General features: G+C 39.3%; 1 protein-coding gene across 1 annotated transcript; it reads right to left on the bottom strand.

Moving 5' to 3' along the window:
* Positions 1-6,289: 6,289 nt before the first annotated feature.
* On the bottom strand, positions 6,290-22,499 carry LOC149255600 (DNA topoisomerase 2-like). Its single transcript, XM_089460527.1, has 21 exons — positions 21,799-22,499; positions 12,909-13,201; positions 12,746-12,812; positions 12,247-12,517; positions 11,931-12,130; positions 11,626-11,835; positions 11,425-11,538; positions 11,208-11,318; positions 10,940-11,104; positions 10,661-10,846; positions 10,409-10,564; positions 10,164-10,297; positions 9,803-9,971; positions 9,515-9,706; positions 9,238-9,424; positions 9,106-9,155; positions 8,366-8,791; positions 8,030-8,231; positions 7,881-7,936; positions 7,703-7,793; positions 6,290-7,569 (listed from the first exon to the last, which is right to left on the bottom strand). The coding sequence occupies exons 1-21, from the start codon at positions 22,369-22,371 to the stop codon at positions 6,734-6,736; spliced, it is 4,689 nt and encodes a 1,562-aa protein (XP_089316653.1). The 5' UTR covers positions 22,372-22,499; the 3' UTR covers positions 6,290-6,733.
* Positions 22,500-22,710: the final 211 nt, after the last annotated feature.

The following is a 22,710-nucleotide window of genomic DNA, read 5'->3' as shown; positions in this document are numbered from 1 at the left end:
CCATAATTCGGCCACACATACCATACGTTATTGGGAGATCATCAAGTTCTAGTTTTTCACCTCCATGATGCTCTGTTATGCCATATGGGACACCTTTGTGTTCCTTCAAGTGAGCGTGCGAAGATGATTTGGGAAGCGCACTACAGTCGAGCGCTAGGCATTTCGGGGTCGAGAAAACAGTGGCAATACTGCAAAAGTATTTCTATTGGCTGAATCTTCGACAGGATGTCGGGAAGTACATCAGATCCTGCACTGTCTGCGCCATCGCCAAACCAACCATCAAGAGGCAAGGTCTCTATACTCTGCTGCCTACCCCTAGTCGACCTTGGGAATCCATCTCCATGGATTACATGTTAGGCCTTCCTTCTATAAGCATGGAAACAACTGTGTTTATGTGGTCATCGACCGATTCTCGAAGATGTCCATTATGGCAGCATGCAAGAAGACTATCACAGTAGAAGCCACTACTAAACTCTTCTTTGAACAAGTGTGGATACACGTTGGGATCCCACAGACTATCATCTCAGATCGGGACAACAAGTTTCTCAGTACATTTTGGTCCAGTCTCTGGTCAATGTTGGACACCAAACTCACTAAGTCCACAACTTTCCATCCCCAAACTAATGGCCAGACAGAGGTCGTCAATAGAATGACCATACACATTCTGCGCATGTACAACTCAAAGCATCCACGCACATGGGATGAGAGCCTCCCCTATGTCCAGCATAGCTACAATCGAGCTCTCCAACTCGACTGGCCACAGCCCTTTTCAAGTGGATTTGGAATTCTAACCACTATGTCCCATTAATGTGGCCATACCAGTTGCAATGACTCAGGGAGATTCAACTCATGTCCAGTCCAAAGCTGACAAGGCAAATAGCTTCATTGAGCATATTCAACACATCTGCCAACAAGTCCATGACATATTGGACAAAACCAATGCCAAGTACAAGCAACGACATGATTAGCATCGAGTGCCACACAAGTTCCAAGTGGGCAACAAAGTTTGGCTACATTTGCAGAAGGAGCGCCTCGTTGGGCCCCACCGCAAGATTCGCCTGCTTCGATATGGGCCATACACCATCACCAAGGTTGTGGGAGATAATGCTTTTGAGCTCAGCATTCCCCCATTCCTTGGCCTGCACCCAGTGTTTAATGTGGATCGCCTTCGGCCATACTTTCCACCATTACTAGACACATCCGACATTGCAGAACAGCTCACACCAACAAAGTTAAATCCAGATTGCATGGAACAAGCTGCAACTGATCAGATCATGGACACGCAGATCAAGAACACTCGCGAGCAAAAGATCCAACTATATTGAGTTGTCAAAGCAAGCCAACTCCTTCACCAGGGACCTAGTTCAGCAAAAGTTTCTTCATCTCATGGAGGAACTCAATGCAATGGGGACCATTGCTTCCTAAGAGAGGGGGTTTGATCCAGGTGGATATTGATGGCCACCCGCCAATTCCACTTGAACCCCCACCATTATTTCTTTCAATTTTACACTTTATTTAATTGTAGCACCGTTTACTATTTTTAGCAATTTTTCGAGTCCTAAACTTCTAGAGTCGTTTTGAGGCCCTAAACAACGTTTTTTTTTGGCAATCTATCGCCAGCGACTTGTAATAAGTCATTTTTTTCATCGTAGTCCTCGGAGAGATCTTTCCAATAAGGTATCATAGGTAAAACAAAAATAATATGACCATCACGACCCCGGGAAGTTGGATGCCCAACTAAACCCAACAAGGCCCATAAACTCTTGGTGTTACATCTCCTCGAGTTAGGGTTTTTGTTGTTTAAGGTTTGCTCTTATTGTTCAATAATAAAACAACCCTTGAGCCTCACTGTAATGCAATTCAGAGGCATGTAGCCACCACATCTCTTCTCAGAGATAAGCTACCATTGTCAAGCTAGTCTCATTTCCATACTGTTTGTAAGCATATTTCATTATTTGATATTAATCAAAGGAAGTGTTATTTCTACTGCATCTATGTATTTATAGTTATATCTGTAAATTTTAGCATCCCTGTTTAAGTTCAGATCAAACAATTGCATATGTTTTATCACAGAATTCATTCTCAGATATTGTAGCCAACAATAAAATGAAGATGGTACTTTCATGTGTTTGAAAGGGAAAGTACAACAATAAAACTCTCCTACATCTTAAGGGGGAAAGTTCAAAAACAAATGCAGATAGTTATGGTCTCTCCTTTCCACTGACAAAGGGGGGGGAATTGATGGTTGTCATACTGAAATTTTTCGACAACAAATTTTCCCTGTGGACATCAAAATTTTCCAGTAGGAAAGCGATTGAGAAGCTGATTGAGAGCATTTGTGGACATTCTTTTGTTTACTTGGATGGTCATTGGACCAAGCAAAGGATAGATGGATCCTTTCGCATTACAACTTGGCATTAGATTGAGTTGTCAAACATGTTCAGAGTTGTATCAAACTTGCAGTGGATTCACTTCTTTTGGTGTGCTCTCTTCGTATTGGAGTTTTTCGACATACAATTTTTGGTAGTTTTTCAGGGAGTTCTTCATTGAGGATCAGCTCAACAGTTTCAGCATGAAGACTTGGGTATGATACCAAGTTCTTACTTTGGACTTATAATACATTATTAAACTTGGAATAATTTCTACTTGTCTTCGATTCTAGAATGAGTTTGTTCCTCAAACTTGGGAGTTGGTGGAGGTGTAGTTGGTTGAAAGATTCTCTCCAACTAGTTAGGCTTCTAGATTGGTGTATGGTTGAGATATTCACTCAACCAAAGTGATCGTGTCCAAAATAGACTATCTTGAAACATAACCTTTGATGTATTTATATTGTATCAGTACCATTATATGTTAATACAATACATTCAATCTCATAAGCCTTTTCCGCCATGTTTTGTCTCTCTGATATTTTATTTATTTTTATTAATTCTCTTTACTTCTCTTGATCATTTTACTTCCCTTGATCAATTTGTTGTAGATCGGTATCTCCTTGATAGCCTGAACAATAGGTATCTTTACACAGATTTTTAGCCAATCTAAAAGAGTGTTTTTTAATTTTATCAGGCTGCTTGCTTTCCAACCTCTGTGGAAATGGTGGAACAGGAGATACTAATTTTGTTGCATCTTGCCTTCTCACAGCCTCTTCCTCCTGATGTTCAGATATATCTTGCTGCACAGGACTTTCAGTGATTACTGGAGGTGCAGGATTCTGGGTTATCTTCCCTGAACAAAGGTGCATGTCATTGATCTCAACAGAATTTAGGGAGTACGTCTTAAAATTGGTGGGTTCACTATTGTAGACAGGTTGGGTCTGTCTATTATTTGGATTGGGTGCAGCCTGATCTAGCATCAGTGGTGCTCTTGGTGGCCGTTGGATAGGGTTTTTAGGAGGCATGGCAGGGAGAAGCATTAAAATAAGCTGCACAAGTTGGTGCCTCCAACTTCTTGATGGAAATGTCAGTTACATTTTTATAAGCACATATTCCACAGATTTCAACAGTGTCCAACGAACATTTATTTTTCTCATGCTTCTTCCCACATCTGGGGCGGAAAATGGCTAAGGATTTTTCAGCTCCTCTTTTCATCTTTCATTGCACTATGTCCATTTGCATTGCAAGGGAATGAACAATATCAGTGTTCATATCAGATCTGGAGATAGTTGGCGTGGTAGGTTTTACTAGTTGAGGATTAGGACTCCTTAGGCTCTTACCCTTCTTGTTGTAAGATCTAGAATAGTTCTTGAAAATCTTCTCTATTTCCTCGTATGACAACTTAGATATGTGCCCAAATCTTCTTTATTTCCTCGTATGACAACTTAGATATGTCCCCATTAGCCAAAAGATTGAGTATGTCCATATATTCTACAAAGTCCTCCAGTGACTCATTCTCTCCTTGTGTCATTCTAAATATTTATTATAATGTATTCTTAGATTTGAAGTAAGACTATACATTTCTCCATAAAGGTTTCCTTCATCTGCTCCCATGTCTCTATGATATTTTCTTGCAGACTCATGAACCACCTTAGGGCTACATCCTTTAGACTGGAGGGGAAGAGTTTCAATTTCTAAGTTACCTATATTCTCAGTAGCAAAGTCCACAAAAATTAGGCAAGGCAGCAGGGTTTATATTATTCATAGGAGCTAAATCAGTGGACTCTCGCATTGGGAACTCATAGTTCTCCTGTTGTTCTTCAGCATTGTTTCTTTCAGCAATATTATTTCTCTGATCAGTATATGCAATCTGACCTTCAGGGTTTTCAGAGGGGATTCAGCAAGATTCTCTAACTCCCCAAAAGAGAGTGAACCTCTGTTTCACAGTCCTCCCTTTTTCCTTCTTGACTGCTTGTACGAACTTCACAGGAACTAAACTTCCAAGTCGATGCAGAAGCATTTTGCGTCCAAATCAACCAAGTTGATGTGACATTAGAAAGTTCTGTTTTACTAAGGGAGTGAATTCCTAAAATGTAATTATTTTCAATTTTCTAAGTTCTTAGATGAATTCTAAAAGTAATGAGTCATTAGACACTTAGATGTTCTGGATGCAATCGAATCTGCAGTTGTTGGCAGACTTCGAAGTAAATAGGATTGATTGATGACTCTAGGAGTACTTATAGGATCCGAGAGATGTTAGGAGTTAGATTAGGATCTGGAAAACCAATTTAGGTTTGTTCTTGTCTGTATATACGCAATGTAAGAAATGAGAGGATAGAAAGGCATAGAACGGGTAAAAAGAGGGCCAGGGCAGAGTACACCCATCTTTGTATGATCTGGCCAATTATTGTGTAACAATTATGTTTTAAATGAAGATTTGTGTTAAATCGGGAAATGGGAGTGTCAATTGATATGTGGATGATCAATCGGATGAGTATATGCTTACTCAGATATTCTTGTGGAAATCCTGTAATGGTGTTGACTGTATGAATTATGATGACCAGATGATTTAACGGTAGTTAATGGATACAGGAATATGCGATTCCTGTAGGAATGTTTGAATGTTGTTCCTTGTTAATGACATCAGTGCATTTTGTATCATGATCGTCGTTTATGAGGTTGGGCAAATTGGAGACCAGGAGAAATCGCCTAATTATACAATTTATCCATGAGAAGGACGGCAAGGAGAACACAATTGTTGTTATCAGAGTTGATTAGAAATCGATTCTGGCTCAAACAAGAAGAGAACCCCACTGTGAACTCGTCTATTGACTGCGTTCTCGGCCTTCAAGCTTCAATAGAGAAGTCACGGGAAGGGAATCGGAATCCGGCATCCCGACCTTAGCCGGTAGCGATCCCCGACGACATCGTAAGTCCCGACCCCGACTCAAGGTGGAACCCGTGAGTGGGGTTTCCAAATGAGTTGAGCATAGAACTAGTCGCAAGTCGTGCCAAGTAATGTCTGCGGCATCAAGTACCCGTTTGATTCCCCGAGCCAAACTCCTGAACCAGCGTGGGCCGGTAGAAAGTTCGGCCATTCGACCAGGATTGAGGCATGGATGGGTAGCGTGGATAATTTGTTTGCATTATTCAGCGATTTTAAAAAATCAGAAAATTTTGTTACTCTTGACTTTGGATTTCGGGCGAGTTCGTAAATGATAGAGTGGAGCAGGATTTGGAAGATCGGATGAAGTGCTTGGGATTGCTGCACCAAATCATGGACTTTTAGACTATTTCCCCTATTTTTATGGGGTTTGAAGAAAGGAAGCTCCCACTAACCCTACTAGATTTACAGTAAAGCAACTTTATCCCATAAACTAGCACCTTCCTGGCAACAGCGCCAAAAGGTGGCATGCTGGAACAATACACTGGAAATGCAATATTACAACCCTTTTAATTTGGCAACCCAAGTCATGAAATCTTATGAGATGCAAAGCAAAATATATGCAGCTACAGGATGTAAATTGTTTCTAATGAGCAGTAAATAAAGATTACATCGACCTCGTAATCTACCGCTCGCCCATCTTCTCAGGCAAGTGTTACACCCTCTTCTCAGACAAGTGTTAATGAAGGCAAGCAGGTTTTCACTGTGTAATAAAATGACAATGGTTTGACAGACTTTGACTTGACTGCTTAATAATGGAGGCTCCACTACGATAAACATGGGTCAGCCCATCAGGCATCATACAATTGCAAGGAATGAATAAGAATCATAGCACAACTTAAAGTGCAGCAAAATAACCATGATACCGAATCTGGAAATCTACTAGAGCCAAAAGTCTGCTACAGTAAATGTCAAACTACTACAGAGACTGCATAAAATGCTTAAACACAGAGAAACTAACAAACAAAGCTAGGAATTAGGAATCCAACAGGAACTTATATTCAAATTATGGGAAATAATTCAAAACAGAATTTTTGAAAATAACAGCAATTTTAACAAATGTACTAGTGTCTAATCTCCTAGTTTACTCCATGAGTACATTTCAAACTTCAAAGTCTCCAAATGATTCCCTTGATCATAGAGAGATTTGGTAGCAGATACTAAACAGGATTCAAACTAGCCTAACTTCAGCGAGTTCCTAAAATAAAGGCATAGTGTTTCCATTTCAGCAGTCCCAAACTTGAGCATGAGTAGAGTTGATTTCAAGTGAACTAAGAAACCTCCACCACACTTCCATCTGCAGTCAGCTTCCATCTCTGACACTTGTATACCTGTGCTGTACGGTCACACTTCACCCAATAGTTACTTTGACCCCAAGATGCAATATTATAAGGATTTGTATCAATAAAGTAAGCTGTCTTTAATCATCATCTTCTACAAAATCTGAATCACTGATCTCAACTTCATCTTCATCTTCATCTTCATCGCTGCTCTCACTCAAAACATACTGCACAGGAGCTCGAGTCGCTCTCTGTGGCCTGCTTCGCCCAACTGGCTTTGGAACTTCATCAACTTCTTCAGGAGTGTTGGACGAAGATCCAGCAGAGCCATTTGCACTAGGAGGACTTGTATCACTCTCCTGCGTCAGTTTTGACATTACTGATCCACTTTTCTTGTTGAAAGGAGATGGTCTCATTTTTCTCACTTTTTTCTCAGGGGATTTTTTGTAAGGTGATGGCTGTACAGAATCATCAGCATCTTCAACAGAACTAGGCTTTAGCATTTCATCAATCAGCTTTTGTCCTTGGGTTGGCCTTTTGGGTCCTCCTCTCTTTCTAGGTACAGGGGCAGTAGTTGTAGAATTAGACTTTTTAAGGTTTGTTTTCGAGGGCTTGGAGGCCTTATCAGCAGCAGACTTCTTTGAACCCTTCCTAGGAATGGCTTCCTCATAATCAGTGTCGTCATCTTCATCAATTCCAAGATCAGAATCACTGTCACTGGCAATAGTGGCAGCCTTCTTTGTTCTCCCATTGGCAGCCTTCTTCCCTTTTGCACCCACCCTCCTTGGTTGTTTCTCGCCCACCTCTTCATTTTCTTTTTCTTCTTCTTCTTCTGGAATGGTTCCCATTGTATCATCCTCATCTGACATATCAACATATACGGGGGCTGCCTTTTTTGCCCGTCTAGTGGTCTCTTTCTGCTTTGGTTTGAAATCTTCAGTTGGTGAATTTTGTTTGCTTCCCTGATCCTCACCAACTGCAAATTGCAAAAAACACAAGTACTCAGATTACGAAAGGCAAATTTCTATTAGAAGAGGCTGAAGTGCTCAAATAACAAATGTTCTCTCTTCAGCAATATGAATTGCCTCAGAAAAAATATGATGAGGAACCTGATTGATCTGCTGACAAGCCATTGTTATAAGAAGCCAACCGATCCTGCAGGCTGGTATCTAATTCATCATCCTCGTCGCTTTCCACTTCCTGAAAAGATCCGATTCACATCATCCATGTTAAACAACAACATAAATTGGAACCCAGGGAAATAAATAGAGAGTAACTTCAACAAACCATTTGCTTTTTCAGAGCCCCTTTCTTGCCACCTCCACGCTTAGGTTTTGCAATTTCTGCAGATAGATGTCAGGCATATGTCAAAAAACACAGGACTGCCATTTATATAGCAGTGAATTTAAATCACTGTTGATTAAAAACAACATTACCCTTCTGTGCATTAGTTGTAGTAACAGAGGCAATCGATGCCTGATTGTTGGTGGTTGATTGAGAATCAGTTTTTTCAGCAGTTACAGTTTTTTTGGTATTTTTTCTCTGGTTTTTGCCTACTTGTCTGAAGATTCTTGCAGCATCATTTCCCATGTTGCTCAACTCATATTCATCATCCTTGGCCTCCTGCAGTTCTTGAGCCTACAAAATTTACAAACAAATGAGAAACCAAATATTCCAAAAGCCATAAGTTGGATGAAGCAACTCACTTCTCAGACAGGAAGAATCAACACAAATCTGGATCTACCAAAAGTGTCAAAAGATGCAGAACATACATCCAACTCCTTTGTAAAAGCATCCAGGTCTTTGCACCATAGAGATTTGGGTGTTGCCCTTTTAAGCTCCTCAACATCATCCTCAAGCTTGTCTTTCTCAGCACATAATTGCTGGACTTTTTCTAAAGTCAATGTTCCAATTGCCATGGATAGAAGATACTCATAATCTCCAGCACGAACACCCTTTACTGTCTCACTGTTGTCTTCAGGAGACTCTTCATCCTCTGCTATTGCCCCAGCAATAGCTGCCTCAACAGGTTTTCCCTTCTTGGGGAATGGAGTGAAACCTTTGTTCTTCAATTCAAGCAGCAACTCTGCACGTTTCCTGTTGTTCACTATGATTTCTCCATTTACAACTCCCAGTATGAATCTAACTTTATTGGCCAATTTCAGCAAATCAAGCTGAAGGTTGTCCAATTGGACTTTCTGAATTCACAATTTCAACTCAATGTTAGGAGTGCTCATCCCAAAATCTTGGTGTTCATTATATGAAATAAAAACACGTGGGGCTTTCAAATTTTCAATCCATGGCAACTTTTGAAGAAGCATTGCCAAAACAAGTTCTTGAAAACATAGTACACTAAGCTCAAACCAATAGCAACAATATCAAGGCAACAGAATCCTACAGGTAAAAATACAACAAAGAGAGCAGGCACAGATATGGCAGAAAACAAATGCGTTGATAATGGTCAGCCAGAAAGAAGGCTCTGGCTAAAGAGGACCATAAATAAAACACCTACCTTTCTCTTTTCATAGAATTCCAGTCGGATATGATAGAAGTCCTCCAGAACTGCAAGTTTATGAGGTAATCCCTTAGAACAAGAATTGAAACCTACCAGAAAACCAAAGAATGATGAGTTTCAGGAATGTACCTTGCTCAGGGGTCTCGTATTTATGAATGATTCCCTTTGAGTCAAAAAGATGCATGTTACTTGTACTGACTGTAGTAGTCAATTTGAATTTCTTTAAAAGACCTTCTTGACGTGCAATATTCATATTCTCTTCAGACAGTGACACCTCAAAATGGACCCTGGTATCAGTATTGTATTCCTTGTAGTCCTGGAAAACAAATATTTTCATTAGAAAATCATTTCACAATATTTAAAATTTCTTAGGCATAACCTATTTGGATGAATGACAGCAACCTACCCTTATGAAAGGATCTTTAATCTTATCATTCCCAGTCATCAATGCTTCCAAAAATTCCTTGTAATCCTGAGTCCACTTGCGAACAGGCAGCTCTGTAATTCTCAATGTCGTCTCATTAATTTCCTCTATGATGCCAGTAATCGTGTAAGTCACACAATTATTTTCCTTTACAGCTGTTTGTTCAATTGTACCCTGAACACACCCAAGATTAAAAGTGAAAACGCAAGTTGACTCAAATTTGTAAAATATTCTACAAATCTCTTTATTGAATAATGGACAGAATATTACCTTAAAACCCTTGTACCAAGGTGTCATTGGCTGCAAGGGTTCATCATTAAGCATGCGCCTTATATTTGTGGCAATATCCCTTGGGTTGTAGTTAGGCACAAAGGAACTCCAACCAGTTCCAATTCCTTCACTTCCATTCACAAGGACCATTGGGATAATTGGCACATACCTGAGCCACACACAGAATACCAATGAAAACCCATGTTTGCAGTATATAACACAAACTCCTGATGTACAAGACTTCCCCAGGGTTATAAAAAATTCCTGAATCCCAATTCATCGTCCTTCTGTACCTGCCTATCAACTTATGCAACATTTCTGAATACAACAATTTATCATCCTTCTGTACCAAACTACTTACCACGTTGGCTCAATTTTCTGGCCGTCTTCATTCAAGTAGTCCAAGAGTACATCATCATCTTTTGGGAACAAGAAGCGTGTTATTGGTGATAGGCATGTGAAAACATATCGAGCACTTGCATGATCTTTTCCACCCTGTGATAAATGACCCACCATAGGCAGGAGGTTTCATTTAGATGCCAGTATAAATAGCAGTGGTAAAGATCATTAAGATTTCAAAAGCAACTATATTCCTGAATTTCTCACCTGGGCTCTGGTACCAAATTGTCCAAGTGGAGCAAGAAGGTTAATGTTGTTACTTCCAACAAAATCTTGTGCCATTCCAATGATTGTGCTAGCAAGACTCTGCTCACCGTGGTGGTAAGCAGAATGCTCTGAGACATAACCCGAGAATTGAGCCACCTGTTGAAGGGAACAACATTACTAGTGTAAATTCTAAAAGTACGATAAACCATAAAAAAGTGGGAAGTAAATAATTTCATGGTAAGATGAGGCAACCTTTGCTTGCGTAACAAAATTTCTCTTGAAAGAACAAAACAATATTTTTCTTTGCCCTGGTTTCAAACCATCAACCATGGATGGGATGGATCTTTGCAAATCAGCCATGGAAAATAGGATCAGTTCCTTGTTTACAAAGTCGCTGTATTTGATAAGTTTGTCAGTCTGGTCCAAATATGTTCCCGGCTGCCATTAGATTCATTAATGTTAGCATCATGAGCAAATTAGCATTCTTCCATTCAACAACATTTTACTTATTATGGAAACTAATTTCATTACCTCAAAATGTCTTAGCCAGTTCTTTCTGGCCTCTATTTTCTTCTTGCTGAAGGCCAATTCAATCGCATCTCCATCTTCCTCATTAATCCACATGAAGTCTTTTTTATGTCTGTCCAAATTTTTAAAATATTCTTTCCCCTCTTTAGAAGTACTTGTACCGAGACCCTGCATAATTCCAGGAATGAATGGCAAAACCAAAAATAGCTGACCCTAGTAAAAATAGAGCTAGGACTACAAAATATACAAAGAAAATATAATATAGCATTACTTTATAGTACTTTATGGTCCATCCTGATGCTGTTCCACCCAGAGATTCTCTCCATGATTCATACTCAGGCATGGTATAGAAAGACAATACCCGTCCATCTTTATGGGTTGCCTGGATCAAAAAACCAAATAGGACCAGCAGGGCTTCATACTCGATGGGAATTAAAAATATATGCATCTTCATAACGTTGAGTTGAGGACTCAATGAGAACACTTACCTTGACAATAGGAGTAATGAATTCAACAAGAAATGAAGGAATCTTGAGCAGAGATGGCCAGAAAGAGTGTATAAAGTTGATCAGCAATCCTTTAATGTGTGAACCATCATGATCCTACAACAAGCAAAGGATAATCTAATTTTCAATCATCATATCTTCCAAACTAACATAGAAACTACAGTTATCTAATACAGCATTTACCTGATCTGTCATAATCATAAGATGGCCATATCTCAGAGATTTGACACTATCATACTCCTTTCCATGCTGCAGACCAAGGATTTGCTTGATATGTTGAATCTCCGCATTTTCCATGATCTGTTTATGGCTGGCTTCCCTTACATTCAGCAACTTACCTCTGAGAGGAAACACACCATAATGGTTTCGACCAACAACAGCCAACCCTGCCATCTGAAGTACAAAGAAAGCCAAAAAACAAATTCAAATTGGCAAATGATGTGAAAACCTACAACAACACTAACCCCAGATGATGCAAATGCATTTACCGCAAGGGCCTTAGCTGAATCTCCCTCTGTTAAAATCAGGGTACATTTCTCAGAATTCTTGCTCCCTGCATCATTTGCATCATCAAGCTTGGTTATACCAGTTAACCTTTGTCTCTTGGTTCCATCAGTTTTCTTAAGATCCTTGCTCTGTTTGAAGTCAGCCCATGATAATATGTTCTCAACTACTCCACATTTAGCAACTGCAATCACCAAATCAAGCATTACCCTTGGGCACCAGATATGACAGAACTTGCCTTTGATTAAAAAGTTCACTTAAACACAAAGAGATGAATAAACTTTGATAGAAAATAAGTACCTTTCTTCAAAAACTCTTGAGAGAGTTCACACTTTGAACCAAAGCTGTTCTGACGAGTTGTCAGTGTCTCCTTCGTTTGGGAATCAAAAGCAGGATTGTCAATCAAAGAATTGACAAAGATCCATAAATGATTCTTGATCGTGTGTGCTTTCACCGCAGCTGTCTTGTTCTTCTTATTTACAATGTTCATCAAATGGGTCGTTATCTGGTTTGCTACTAAATCAACGTGGGAACCACCTTTAATGGTAGCTATTCCATTAACAAAGCTGACCTGAATACACATCAAAACATATGTAGGCATTACAAACCAAAGTAACCAGAGTCATGACCTAAAGCACTTAACAAAACTGTAAGCAGTCATCATAAACCAGAATCATGCTTAAAAACTAAGAACTAGTGTTTGACAGAAGAGAAATTTATAAGTGATTGCATCTAATGTCCAAAGTTCAAACACAAACCAGCTCATAATTTGGAAAGAGATTTAATATGATTAACTTGCCTGTTGAAACTGTCCATCACTTAGGCTCACACAAATCTCCCATCTGTCACTTACTTTTTCATAGATTCTGAAAAACCAATAACATGTTAATGATGATATGAAAATTGACATTTATACCAGGAAAAGTCTTACAGAACTAAAACATCAATCAAGTCAACAAGACCTTGGTAGAGGCTCTGGCTTCGATTTGGAAGCTGTTTGCAGGTATAGGCCAATATAGTCTTGAAAAGTCTTGACAGGCAACCGTTGTCCATTCAACTCAACCTTAACTGTCTTCCCAAGGCATCCAGCTACATCCACAACTCTCTTCCTCATCAGGGCAACAACATCATCTTCCAGATGGGTCATGTTAAACTTCATCAAATCAGGCTTAAATGTGACCTTGGTCCAATTCTCTCCTGGCTTGCACTTTGTAATGACCGGGTCCAACTTAACACCCATATTGTTCTTGAAAACCTGTATATGAAAGCACCAGAATTAGAGGCAAACATGTGGATTTTCAAACAGTAACAACAATTACCAATCAAGGATACAAGCAGACAGACACTCTTTCAATAAAATACAAGCACAGATTCATAAAATGACAAGCAGAGGAACAAGATTTGGTTCAACCGTAAGGCCAATTGACTATTAAGCTGTCCACCACGATTCCTCCTAACACTGGTCAACCCCACCCAAATGGCATGAGATCCAAGAGGATGAGACGAAGTGCAAGTTCCAGATGAAATTTACAGAAATCCATTTGAAGGTTTCTGGTCCTGGTTAATCCATGATTTAACAGAAACCATTTCAATAGTTGCAGCTAGTTTATAGAACCGTGTCTGTTGAATCAGCTGGAATCACCTCTGCAACTCTTGGAATGGGATTCTAGTATTCTACCTGGGATTTGTTGAAGTGTTGGGAGAGGACTTACTTCAGGTAGTGGAAGAAATGAGAAGCTCTAGTAAGGTTCCTGGCTCCTTCAACTCGACCTTTATTGCACTCATACCAAAGGTGGATCAACTTGGGTCTTTTGATGCTTTTAGACCCACTGCTTTATGTAATTGGATTTATAAGATAATGGCTAAGGTTTTGTCTGTGAGATTGAAATCACTACTTTCTAACTTCATCTAACCAGAACAGTTTGGTTTTCTAGAGGATTGTCAAATCTATGACGCAATTGTTTCAGCACAAGAGGGCCTCTACACTATTCAAGTCAACAAAGTTCCAGCAATGGTGATCTGTCCAGAAAAGCACTTTTGAATGTGTTTGTCCACTTTCCATAAGGACAAGAGTCCCAATCCCTATGGGTGGACTGTGTAGTTCTACCTGGGATTTGTTGAATTGTTGGGAGACAACTTACTTCAGGTAGTGGAAGAAATGAGAAGCTTTAGTAAGGCTCCTCGCTCCTTCATCTGGACCTCTATTGCACTCATTCCAAAGGTGGATCAACCTGAGTCTTTTTATGCTTTTAGACCCACTTCTTTGTCTAATTGTATTTATAAGATAATGGCTAAGGTTTTGGCTGTCAGATTGAAAGCACTACTTTGTAAGTTCATATAACAGAACCGCTTGGTTCTCTAGAGGATCGTCAGATCCATGAAGCAATTGTTTCAGCACAAGAGGGCCTCCATATTATTCAAGTCAAAAATGTTACAATAATGGTGATCAAGTTGAACCTCTCCAAGGCTTATAAAGGGTGTCTTGGCTCCATCTGATACTTCTTTTTATCCATATTAGTTTCAAATTACCACTGGTAAATTAGATTATGGGATGTGTAACTTAAGCTTCTTATGCATTTCTTATAAATGGTTCAGCCTCTAATTTCTTAAGACCCTCAAGAGGGTTAAAACTTAAAACAAGGTTGTCCCTTGTCTCCTTATTTATTTCTTCTAGTTGTTGAAGGACTAAGTAGGTCCATCCTAGAAGCAAAAAAAAAAAACAAGATACATTCAAGGGATTAGCAGCAACTCTTGTAAAGAAGATCATGGCATTGCATAGAACCAATTATTCCCCTGTTCTTGCAACATATCCCTGTGGTTATCCTATTAAAAACCCAGGCCCTAGCAGCAGAAGAAGTGTGTGCCTCATTTAGGCCTTCCTCTCCCATTGGTCGCCCTAGATCCTCACCCCACTTGATTAGGACAAGCAATTTTTCCTCATTAGATTTACTTTAGATAGAAAAGATACAGAGATACGTACAAACAAGAATAGTATGATTAGTCTTATTATTAGTTTAGTATCACTTGGAATAAAGAATAACTCTTTTGTTTATATTATCTAATCAGTAACTCACAAAGGCATCAGAATAATAATTAGGAGTTATTGGTTTCTTTTTGTAGTATATGTGGTTGTAGTAATCTATTACAAGTAGGGAAATCTTGGACAAAGAAAGTATGTTTTGCATTACATACAGTTTAGTCTTGACTCCTGAAAAAAGATAGCGGAATGTCTTTGTTAGTAGGAGATTAGGAACTAACAATACGACCGAGACTTAAATTCCTTTTACTGTTTTACTCTTGAGGGATTAAACTCCTTAAACTTCATAGGCAACAAGAACTAGAAATTACATACATCGGAATCATCATCCTTCTTTTTGTTATTGTTATTAATGGAATGCTTAAGACATGAGCTTTGAAAAGATGAACAATGCTTTATTTATATATGGGTCTTTGAGAAGAGGACGAGTTAAAAGGATATTAAAGTAAGTTGAAGAAATTCTTTAGAATACTTTATAGTAAAGATCCGTTTATAGTTTATATAGATACAAGCAACTGGCAAACCACCTCACTATGACACCCTTCACCTTCGTTTTTAGAGGACTTTTATATCACTTTTTCTCACCCTAGAACCAGCAGCCCACAACAAAGAGGAGATATCAGATTCCAGATCCTTATGATATATATAGCATTGTCACATTCACCCCCAAGAAGCTACAAACAATAAGTGAGAGTTATGTTTTAGTTTGTAGTATTATTAGATCAGGTTGGTCACTACACTCCTCTCTTCTTGTTTCTCCTCCAGAGCCTTGGTTTATATTTGGGTCTTGTTGTGAGAAACGTATGAAGGTGGAAGTATGAAGATCTTTGGATATGCAGAAGTTGGATGTAGGATATGTTGGATTAGGATTTAGAAAGTACATAGAGAATAGAATAAGAATTAAGATTGTATAAATTAACGTATAGAAAGTCGTGTCCTTTGATAACAAGGAGAAGGAACAGAGTCGTGTCTTTTGATAGTGCATGGGTATTGATAAAATGTGATGGAATGCATTTTTGATGAGATGCTTGACCATAAGATACTCAGAACCTTATGACTGTTTGGCTTGAACAAATGCTGGACTTGGAATTTGCTCAGAAATGAATTCACTGCATTATAGCTACAGGCCTGTGAGCTTAAACCCTGAACATACATATGCATTGATGTGTGTAATTAAGGTGAACAACCTGTATACCTTTCAATACCAGGGCAGTGAACATAGCCCAAAACTTGTAATGACAACCTTGCTGAATTAGTTACAGGAAAGGTATGTGTCCTTCCAACTATACCTAAACATATATATGTGGCATGGGAGTGATGGGATATTGTTCTTTGGCTGCCTTAGTTTCTGTCATGTTAAGTGACCTGGACTCTGGAGTATTAAGACTCCTCCAATCATTATTTAAATCATGGAGGTGATGTCAAGTAGATCTGAGTGAGATTCTCTAAATTGGATCTGCTCATCTAGCTGACTGTTCTATTAATTATTCTTGAACACCTGAGGATGTGCATTCTAATTGATAGAAATAATACCTTGTCAATTTTGAAAGATAGTCTCCCAGCCAGGCCTGCTTCTAATTTGGCTTTGGATGACACAGCACCCCCCCCGCCCCACAAAATTACATTACAGCTTGGGGCCTCCACTTTATTTTGGACAACGCATATCCAGAATGCACTCTCTCATGAGTATACCACCACATCTGATGGCTCTCAACACCAAAACCCAATAGCCAAACTCATCCCTATACCTCATCAATATTTCTTCACTCCAACGAAACTGAGTGGTCTTCAATTCAGAGGCAAAGTACCAACCCTTTCATCCTCCAACCTCAAAACAACTCCGAGGACCACATTCTCCAGTTCCACAGCCTTTGAAATCGTGGACAGAGATTGGTCATCCAAGTAGAATACCACATGATATCGTAGTCTCTACAGGGTTATGTATGAGAACATTATAGTGCACAGGAATGTGAATTAATTTCGGGTCTTCATATGTTACTGCTATAAACATATGAAGACCCAAAATTAATTCACATTCCTGTGCACTATAATGTTCTCATACATGGTACTGGCATGCTTGGGCATTAGTGGTGTTGAAACAGTATGTAGGAAACCTACAAGCTTGCAAATGCTCCAGAGATTTCTATAAATTGAAATGAATGTATTATCACAGGGTTACAGCCTGGTGCAAGGGAACTCTGCCTTACATGCTGAAGGCTGAAGCATTATTCATATGGTTTGCCTTACCTCATACCAATATAAATTGCAGGCCTATTTGCAATCACACAGTATTATGTGGTTAGGGATGAAAGCTTGAAGTAAATGAAGCAAGAAGAAGTAGCTGACAAGTCATATAGAGAGATGCATACAGGGGGAGCACCTCATTTGTGATGAAAGTTTGAAGTAAATGAAGCAAGAAGAAGTAGCTGGCAAGTCATATAGGGAGATGCAGACGGGGGGAGCACCTCATTTGCTATTGATGTCAAAGGGGGAGAGAATACCAAAAAGAGGAGAAATGGCAGGAGTATTGCCATCAATGACAAAGGGGGAGATTGTTGAGAATTTGTCATTGTTGTCATTGATGGCCCAAGCTAAAGGAGTTACTTTCTACCATTAATTGTACCCCAAATAAGGAAACAAATCTTTGCCTACAAGAAGGATTGTGCAAAAAGATCTCTGCCTATGAGAAGGACTGTTGCAAAAAGATCTCTGCCTATGAGAAGGATTGTTGTAAAAAGAGACGTTTGTTTGGTTGTCCTAACTTAATTATACCAAGTAAATCAAACCAGAACCAGGGCTATCTGTGAAGATGGTAAGACTTTGCCACCATTTTGGTTTTTAAGACAAATAGACGAGGAAAATGGCCTGTCTATTCAAATGAAAAAAGAGGCAAATCGCTAAGTACAAGGATCAGTATCACACTCAAATTGACATTATTTACCAATAAATAATGACTCAGTTCATACCATGAATTGTCCAAAGGCACATGATATCGATCAAAAATAAGAAAGCCCACAACAAATGCATGCAGTCATAAGTCAGCTCTATTTTGGGGCTTTGTGGCCTATATAAATAAGAGGTCATTCAACCTCATTATGCACCAGAACTTGTGGAAGAAAAGAAACAGAAATTCAGATCAGTGAAAGGAGATATGAAGCAAGAAGAAGAAGCAGTTTGGATCTCATAAAAGATCAAGCATATCTCTGTTATCTATTGAAGGAAGACAAGATGATTCGGCCCAAATTTCCTGTGGAATAAAGTTTGTGATATAACCCAAATTTCTGTGGTTTGTCTCTGTACAAGAAGGACAAATTTCTCTGTGGTTTATGTGTGGTTTAAGTTCGAATTTCTCTGTAATTTATCTCTGTAAGAAGGTTGAAACTTCTGTTGCATACCCTCTGTGAAAAGAGCCTAAGTCTATGGTATATTTTCTGTAAAAAGAGGCTGAGGTTTTCTGTAACAGAGACCAAGTTTTCTCGTCAAGAAGTGCCTGTCATCAAGTCCGAATTGACTGTGGTATGAAGCTGAAATCTAACTAGAGTTCATGTGAAGTGCAGACTATCATCAAGTCCGAGTTGACTGTGACCTTGACCGAGCTACTCAAACCAAATTGAGCAAACTTGGAACAGTTTTGGGGCCTCTATCTAGTGGGCAAACTTGATAGTCTTTGAGCAGCCATTGAAGAGTTTTGTAGCAGATTATTTGGAGCACCTTTGAAGATTTTTGAAGCATTCATGAACAGACTTGAATATCCTTGTGTGCAGACCTTGTAGCCTTTGTTGTAGCAGTCTTTGAAAGTATTTTTTGTAGCAGACTTGGAGCATCGTTTGAGTAGACTTTGGAGAAACCTTTTTGAAAACCTCTTAGAGCAGCATGTGAAGCATTTTTGGAGCGGTTTGTGGAGAAACCTATTGTAGCAGTGTTGAAGTCATTTGGATGATGTTTTGAAGCAGGGTTTGAAATCTTTGAAGCAGTTGAAGGATGGAGTCTTATTGAAGCTTGGAATCTTATTGAAGCTTATGGTTGGAGCTTTGAAAGAGACCAGGTTGGAGTCTGGATTTATAATTGAGGATTGGAGTCCTCATACAAGGTTGAAGCCTTGTGAGAGACCAGGTTGGAGCCTGGATTGATACTTGAGGATTGGAGTCCTCATTCAAGGTTGGAGCCTTGAAAGAAATAGTTTTTGTTGTACAGGTTGAAGAGGATTGGAGTCCTCACTTACATTATTAATAAAGTTATTTTTTATTATTTCAGTGTTCTGGTATATTGTGCCCAAAAAAAACTATATAAAAAGAAAACTAGCAAATTAACATTAAAAGAAATATTGGTTCACCCCCCTCTCAGTATTTCCAACAGTCTCTCTTTATCCCTAGATTGAGCACAGAATGCAAAAGTTGAGGGGAACATGTGACATGTCATTCGTTTCATGTTTAATTCGGATTACCATTAAAATATGTCCCAAGACGCTATGTCACTTATATGGTCTACTAGGCCGTGTCCTTTCTTATATTGACAATTTCAAGGATTCTGGACTTCAACCTGACAGGGTTATTGCTAGAAGTGTAACCACTTTAAGCCTCCTGGCCTGTTAACCTGAACATAGTCAATTGCACCATAGAAACCTATATGGAAACCCTGGCCAATTGTTACCCTGGAAACCCATAAAGAAAAAGAAAACAACAGGTGATGTGGTTTATTTTTATACCTCATATGCATACCACCAATGTCCCTTCAACAGATGGGTGGACTGAGTGCTTAATTCTGCACAGTTAAATAAAACCGAGTATAAATATGACCTCTGTTTAGCATGCACTCAAGTCTGTATTGGGAGTGTAAGATGAATGGCATATGTATAGGTGAACTAGAATCAAGTATGGTGATTGCACATTCAGGCATGAGATGTTTCCATCAAGCACATCTACAGAACCTGCACAGTTCACCTGAGATCACTCTGAATCCTGTAGAAGAATTCTCATGTCTATCTTCAATTAATTTATGCTATGACAAATCTCTGAAGGTTTATCTTTTTCAATGAGTATCATTGACTTTTTCCTACAGCAAAGTCAGCCTGTGTGCAATCACCACATCACCTCCTTTCACAATTTGTTATTGATTAATATTAATGTCAAATCTATCCAAGTAAGCTCTCACAATGCTGATTCTGATTAGCATCTTGCTGCTGTTCCTGTAACTAATCCACTAATCTTTCCTTAAGTGCTGCTGCCTCATTAATCTCTGTCCTGTAGGAACTCTCTCAGCCAAAACATTAGTCATGACATTCACACCATTTATTTCCTTGTAAGGTAGATTCTAAGAGTACTTATGATGCTAACAATTGTTAAGGAAAAGGTTTTAAAAGTATTCACTTACCAATAAATGAGGTCAAGCCCGTGTCCTCTATTTAGTAAAAGCAGCAAAAACCTCGGTAAAGACACTTAGACCCCTACTCCACATATCAATTACATTGAAATAGGTACTTTGTTATGGTATTTAACTGGACAGTCTGCTTGGATTTTGGTTGGTACATCAGCCAACTGAGGTAACACCATGGAATTTCTTGATCATGTGTCTCTGTCCATACCTTTATATATGCTACATATTCAACCCAACTTATATCTTAAGAAATATCCTACTCTAGCAGGGATATGGAATGGCTTGAATTTTGACACCAAACCTGGAAGTGCCTAATTCATCCAGTTTGTTTGGTTTCTTCTCTCCACCAGTGTTTTGGGTTGTCATGGGAAAGTACTCCACTTATGAACGCCATTGTTGCTGACACACAGAGACCTTAGAGTGAAATGGGTGTTTATCCTATGAGCTTATTCTTGCATATTCTCACACTTTCAAGGCTTGCCTATGTGCCATAAATCATAGGCAAGTACCCAGACTTGGAAGAGAACTCAAAGTTGTTATGTAGCTACTTAACCCAATTCCAATTCCTGAGGTACAAAGCTTGATGAATACTAGAACTCAAAGTTGTTATACTGCTACTGAGCTCAATACCATACAAACAGAGATCTCAACGAGTTAAAACTCAATCCATGGACCATTGAAGAGTTAGATTCAGCATTCAATATTGCAATGAGAATATATGAAATACACCAACCTTATCTATGCATTCATAAGCAACATCTAACAAACACCTTTGGCATCTAGCTTTTAGTGTTTTACTGGAAATGCATGAAGCATTGTATAAACAGAATTCAATCTTTTGGGAGATCCATTGAATGCTTTACAGAAGGGAACAAAAAAAAGCAGCCAGAACTGGGTTACGGGTAAGACTCTGGATAACAGGCAGCAAAACCATAAAAGAAAGGATATGCTCTGTAATCTTAATAAGAAATGAACAGTCTGGAAGAGTAAAGCTATCTATGTCCGGAAAAGACGGAAAAAATGAGCCTCATATAAGAATATAACTCGGACCACGTTTGACAAACAGCCATGTCAATAGAAATGACAGCAAATGTTCTTGATCTGAAAACCCTGAAAAGGGATCAGATCCTGGTATGAACGTTCTGAGACAAACCCTCTGTGAAAGACAAAAGAGAACAAAGCTGAGTAACGGGTGAGGACTTTTATAACAGGCAGCAAACCCATAAAAAGAAAGGATATGCTCTGTAATCATAATAAGAAATGAACACATCTGGAAGATTAAAGCTATCCGAGTCCAGAAAAAAGGGAATATAACTCGGGCCACTTCTGACAAACAGCTATGTTAGTAGAAATATAATCAAATGTCCTTTGAAAACCCTAAAAGCCTTGGACTCCCCATACAAAACTAAGCAAAAGCAGAGACAATAAGCACTGAGCCATACCTGCTTATACTTTTTCTGCCTCTTCCCATCAGCGGTCTCAATAATAAACTCGGTAGAAAAGATATTAGCCAGCTTGGCACCATACCCATTCCTTCCACCGGTGGTCTTCTTCTCAGAGTCATCGTAGTTACTGCTCGTTAACAGATGCCCAAAGATCATCTCCGGCACATACACGCCCTCCTCCTGGTGAATCTCCACGGGAACACCATCTCCATTGTTGTAAACGCTGATGCAATTATCCTCCACGCTGATGGTCACCTTCATGGAATCCATGGAGGGATCCCGCTGCTTGTTATCGGCCGCATTGACGAGGATCTCATCGAAAATATTGTAAAGACCTGGCACGTATGAGATGCTCCGGTGAACCATCTCATTGCCTTCGTAAACCCAGAGGGACTGGGTATGCTTCTCAATGGAGCCAACATAGGTGTCGGGACGAAGCAGGATGTGCTCCAGCTGAGTCTTCTTCTGGTATGTTTCTTCGATGGTTTTGCCCTTGACGCCATTGCTACTGGCTTGTTGGATGTTGGCGCTATTGCTCGGCTGCAATGGCTGCCTTTTCTCACCGGCCATGACACAGAGAATGGCTTGACACAGAGATTGTGTCCAATGGGGATCGGGGAACAGGGCTTCTTTCGATTTTTCCGGCTCTCGACAAAATGCACAATCCAAAGAATCCAACTAGGCCTTTGCGCTTCCTATATTTGTAGGCTCCTAACGGTCAGAAATTTGAATTTTGAATTCAAATCTGGAAGTTTGAATTGGACGGTTGGGATTGGATGATCAGCTTGAGAGAGAGGAAATAACAGATTTTACAGTCAGTAGAAGATGCCCCGTATCAAATGCCAATAGCATCAAATGGTCGGGAAATTTGTATTTTTAAATTTTACCCGTGGCGGTTTTCACTTTTCC

Source organism: Pinus tabuliformis, chromosome 7, assembly GCF_031772625.1.
Source record: "Pinus tabuliformis cultivar Carrire ecotype Pingquan chromosome 7, CPIR1, whole genome shotgun sequence".
NCBI classification, from domain to species: domain Eukaryota; kingdom Viridiplantae; phylum Streptophyta; class Pinopsida; order Pinales; family Pinaceae; genus Pinus; species Pinus tabuliformis.
The sequence above is the reverse complement of the archived record's forward strand: the minus strand, read 5'-3'. Positions and strand labels throughout refer to the sequence as shown.

Coding starts and splice junctions, on each gene's coding strand:
- LOC149255600 (XM_089460527.1), bottom strand. CDS start 22,371: ATGGCCGGTGAGAAAAGGCAGCCATTGCAGCCGAGCAATAGCGCCAAC. Junction 8,792..9,105: donor AATTCTATGAAAAGAGAAAG/GTAGGTGTTTTA, acceptor TTGTGAATTCAG/AAAGTCCAATTGGACAACCT. Junction 7,794..7,880: donor GGGCTCTGAAAAAGCAAATG/GTTTGTTGAAGT, acceptor GGATCTTTTCAG/GAAGTGGAAAGCGACGAGGA.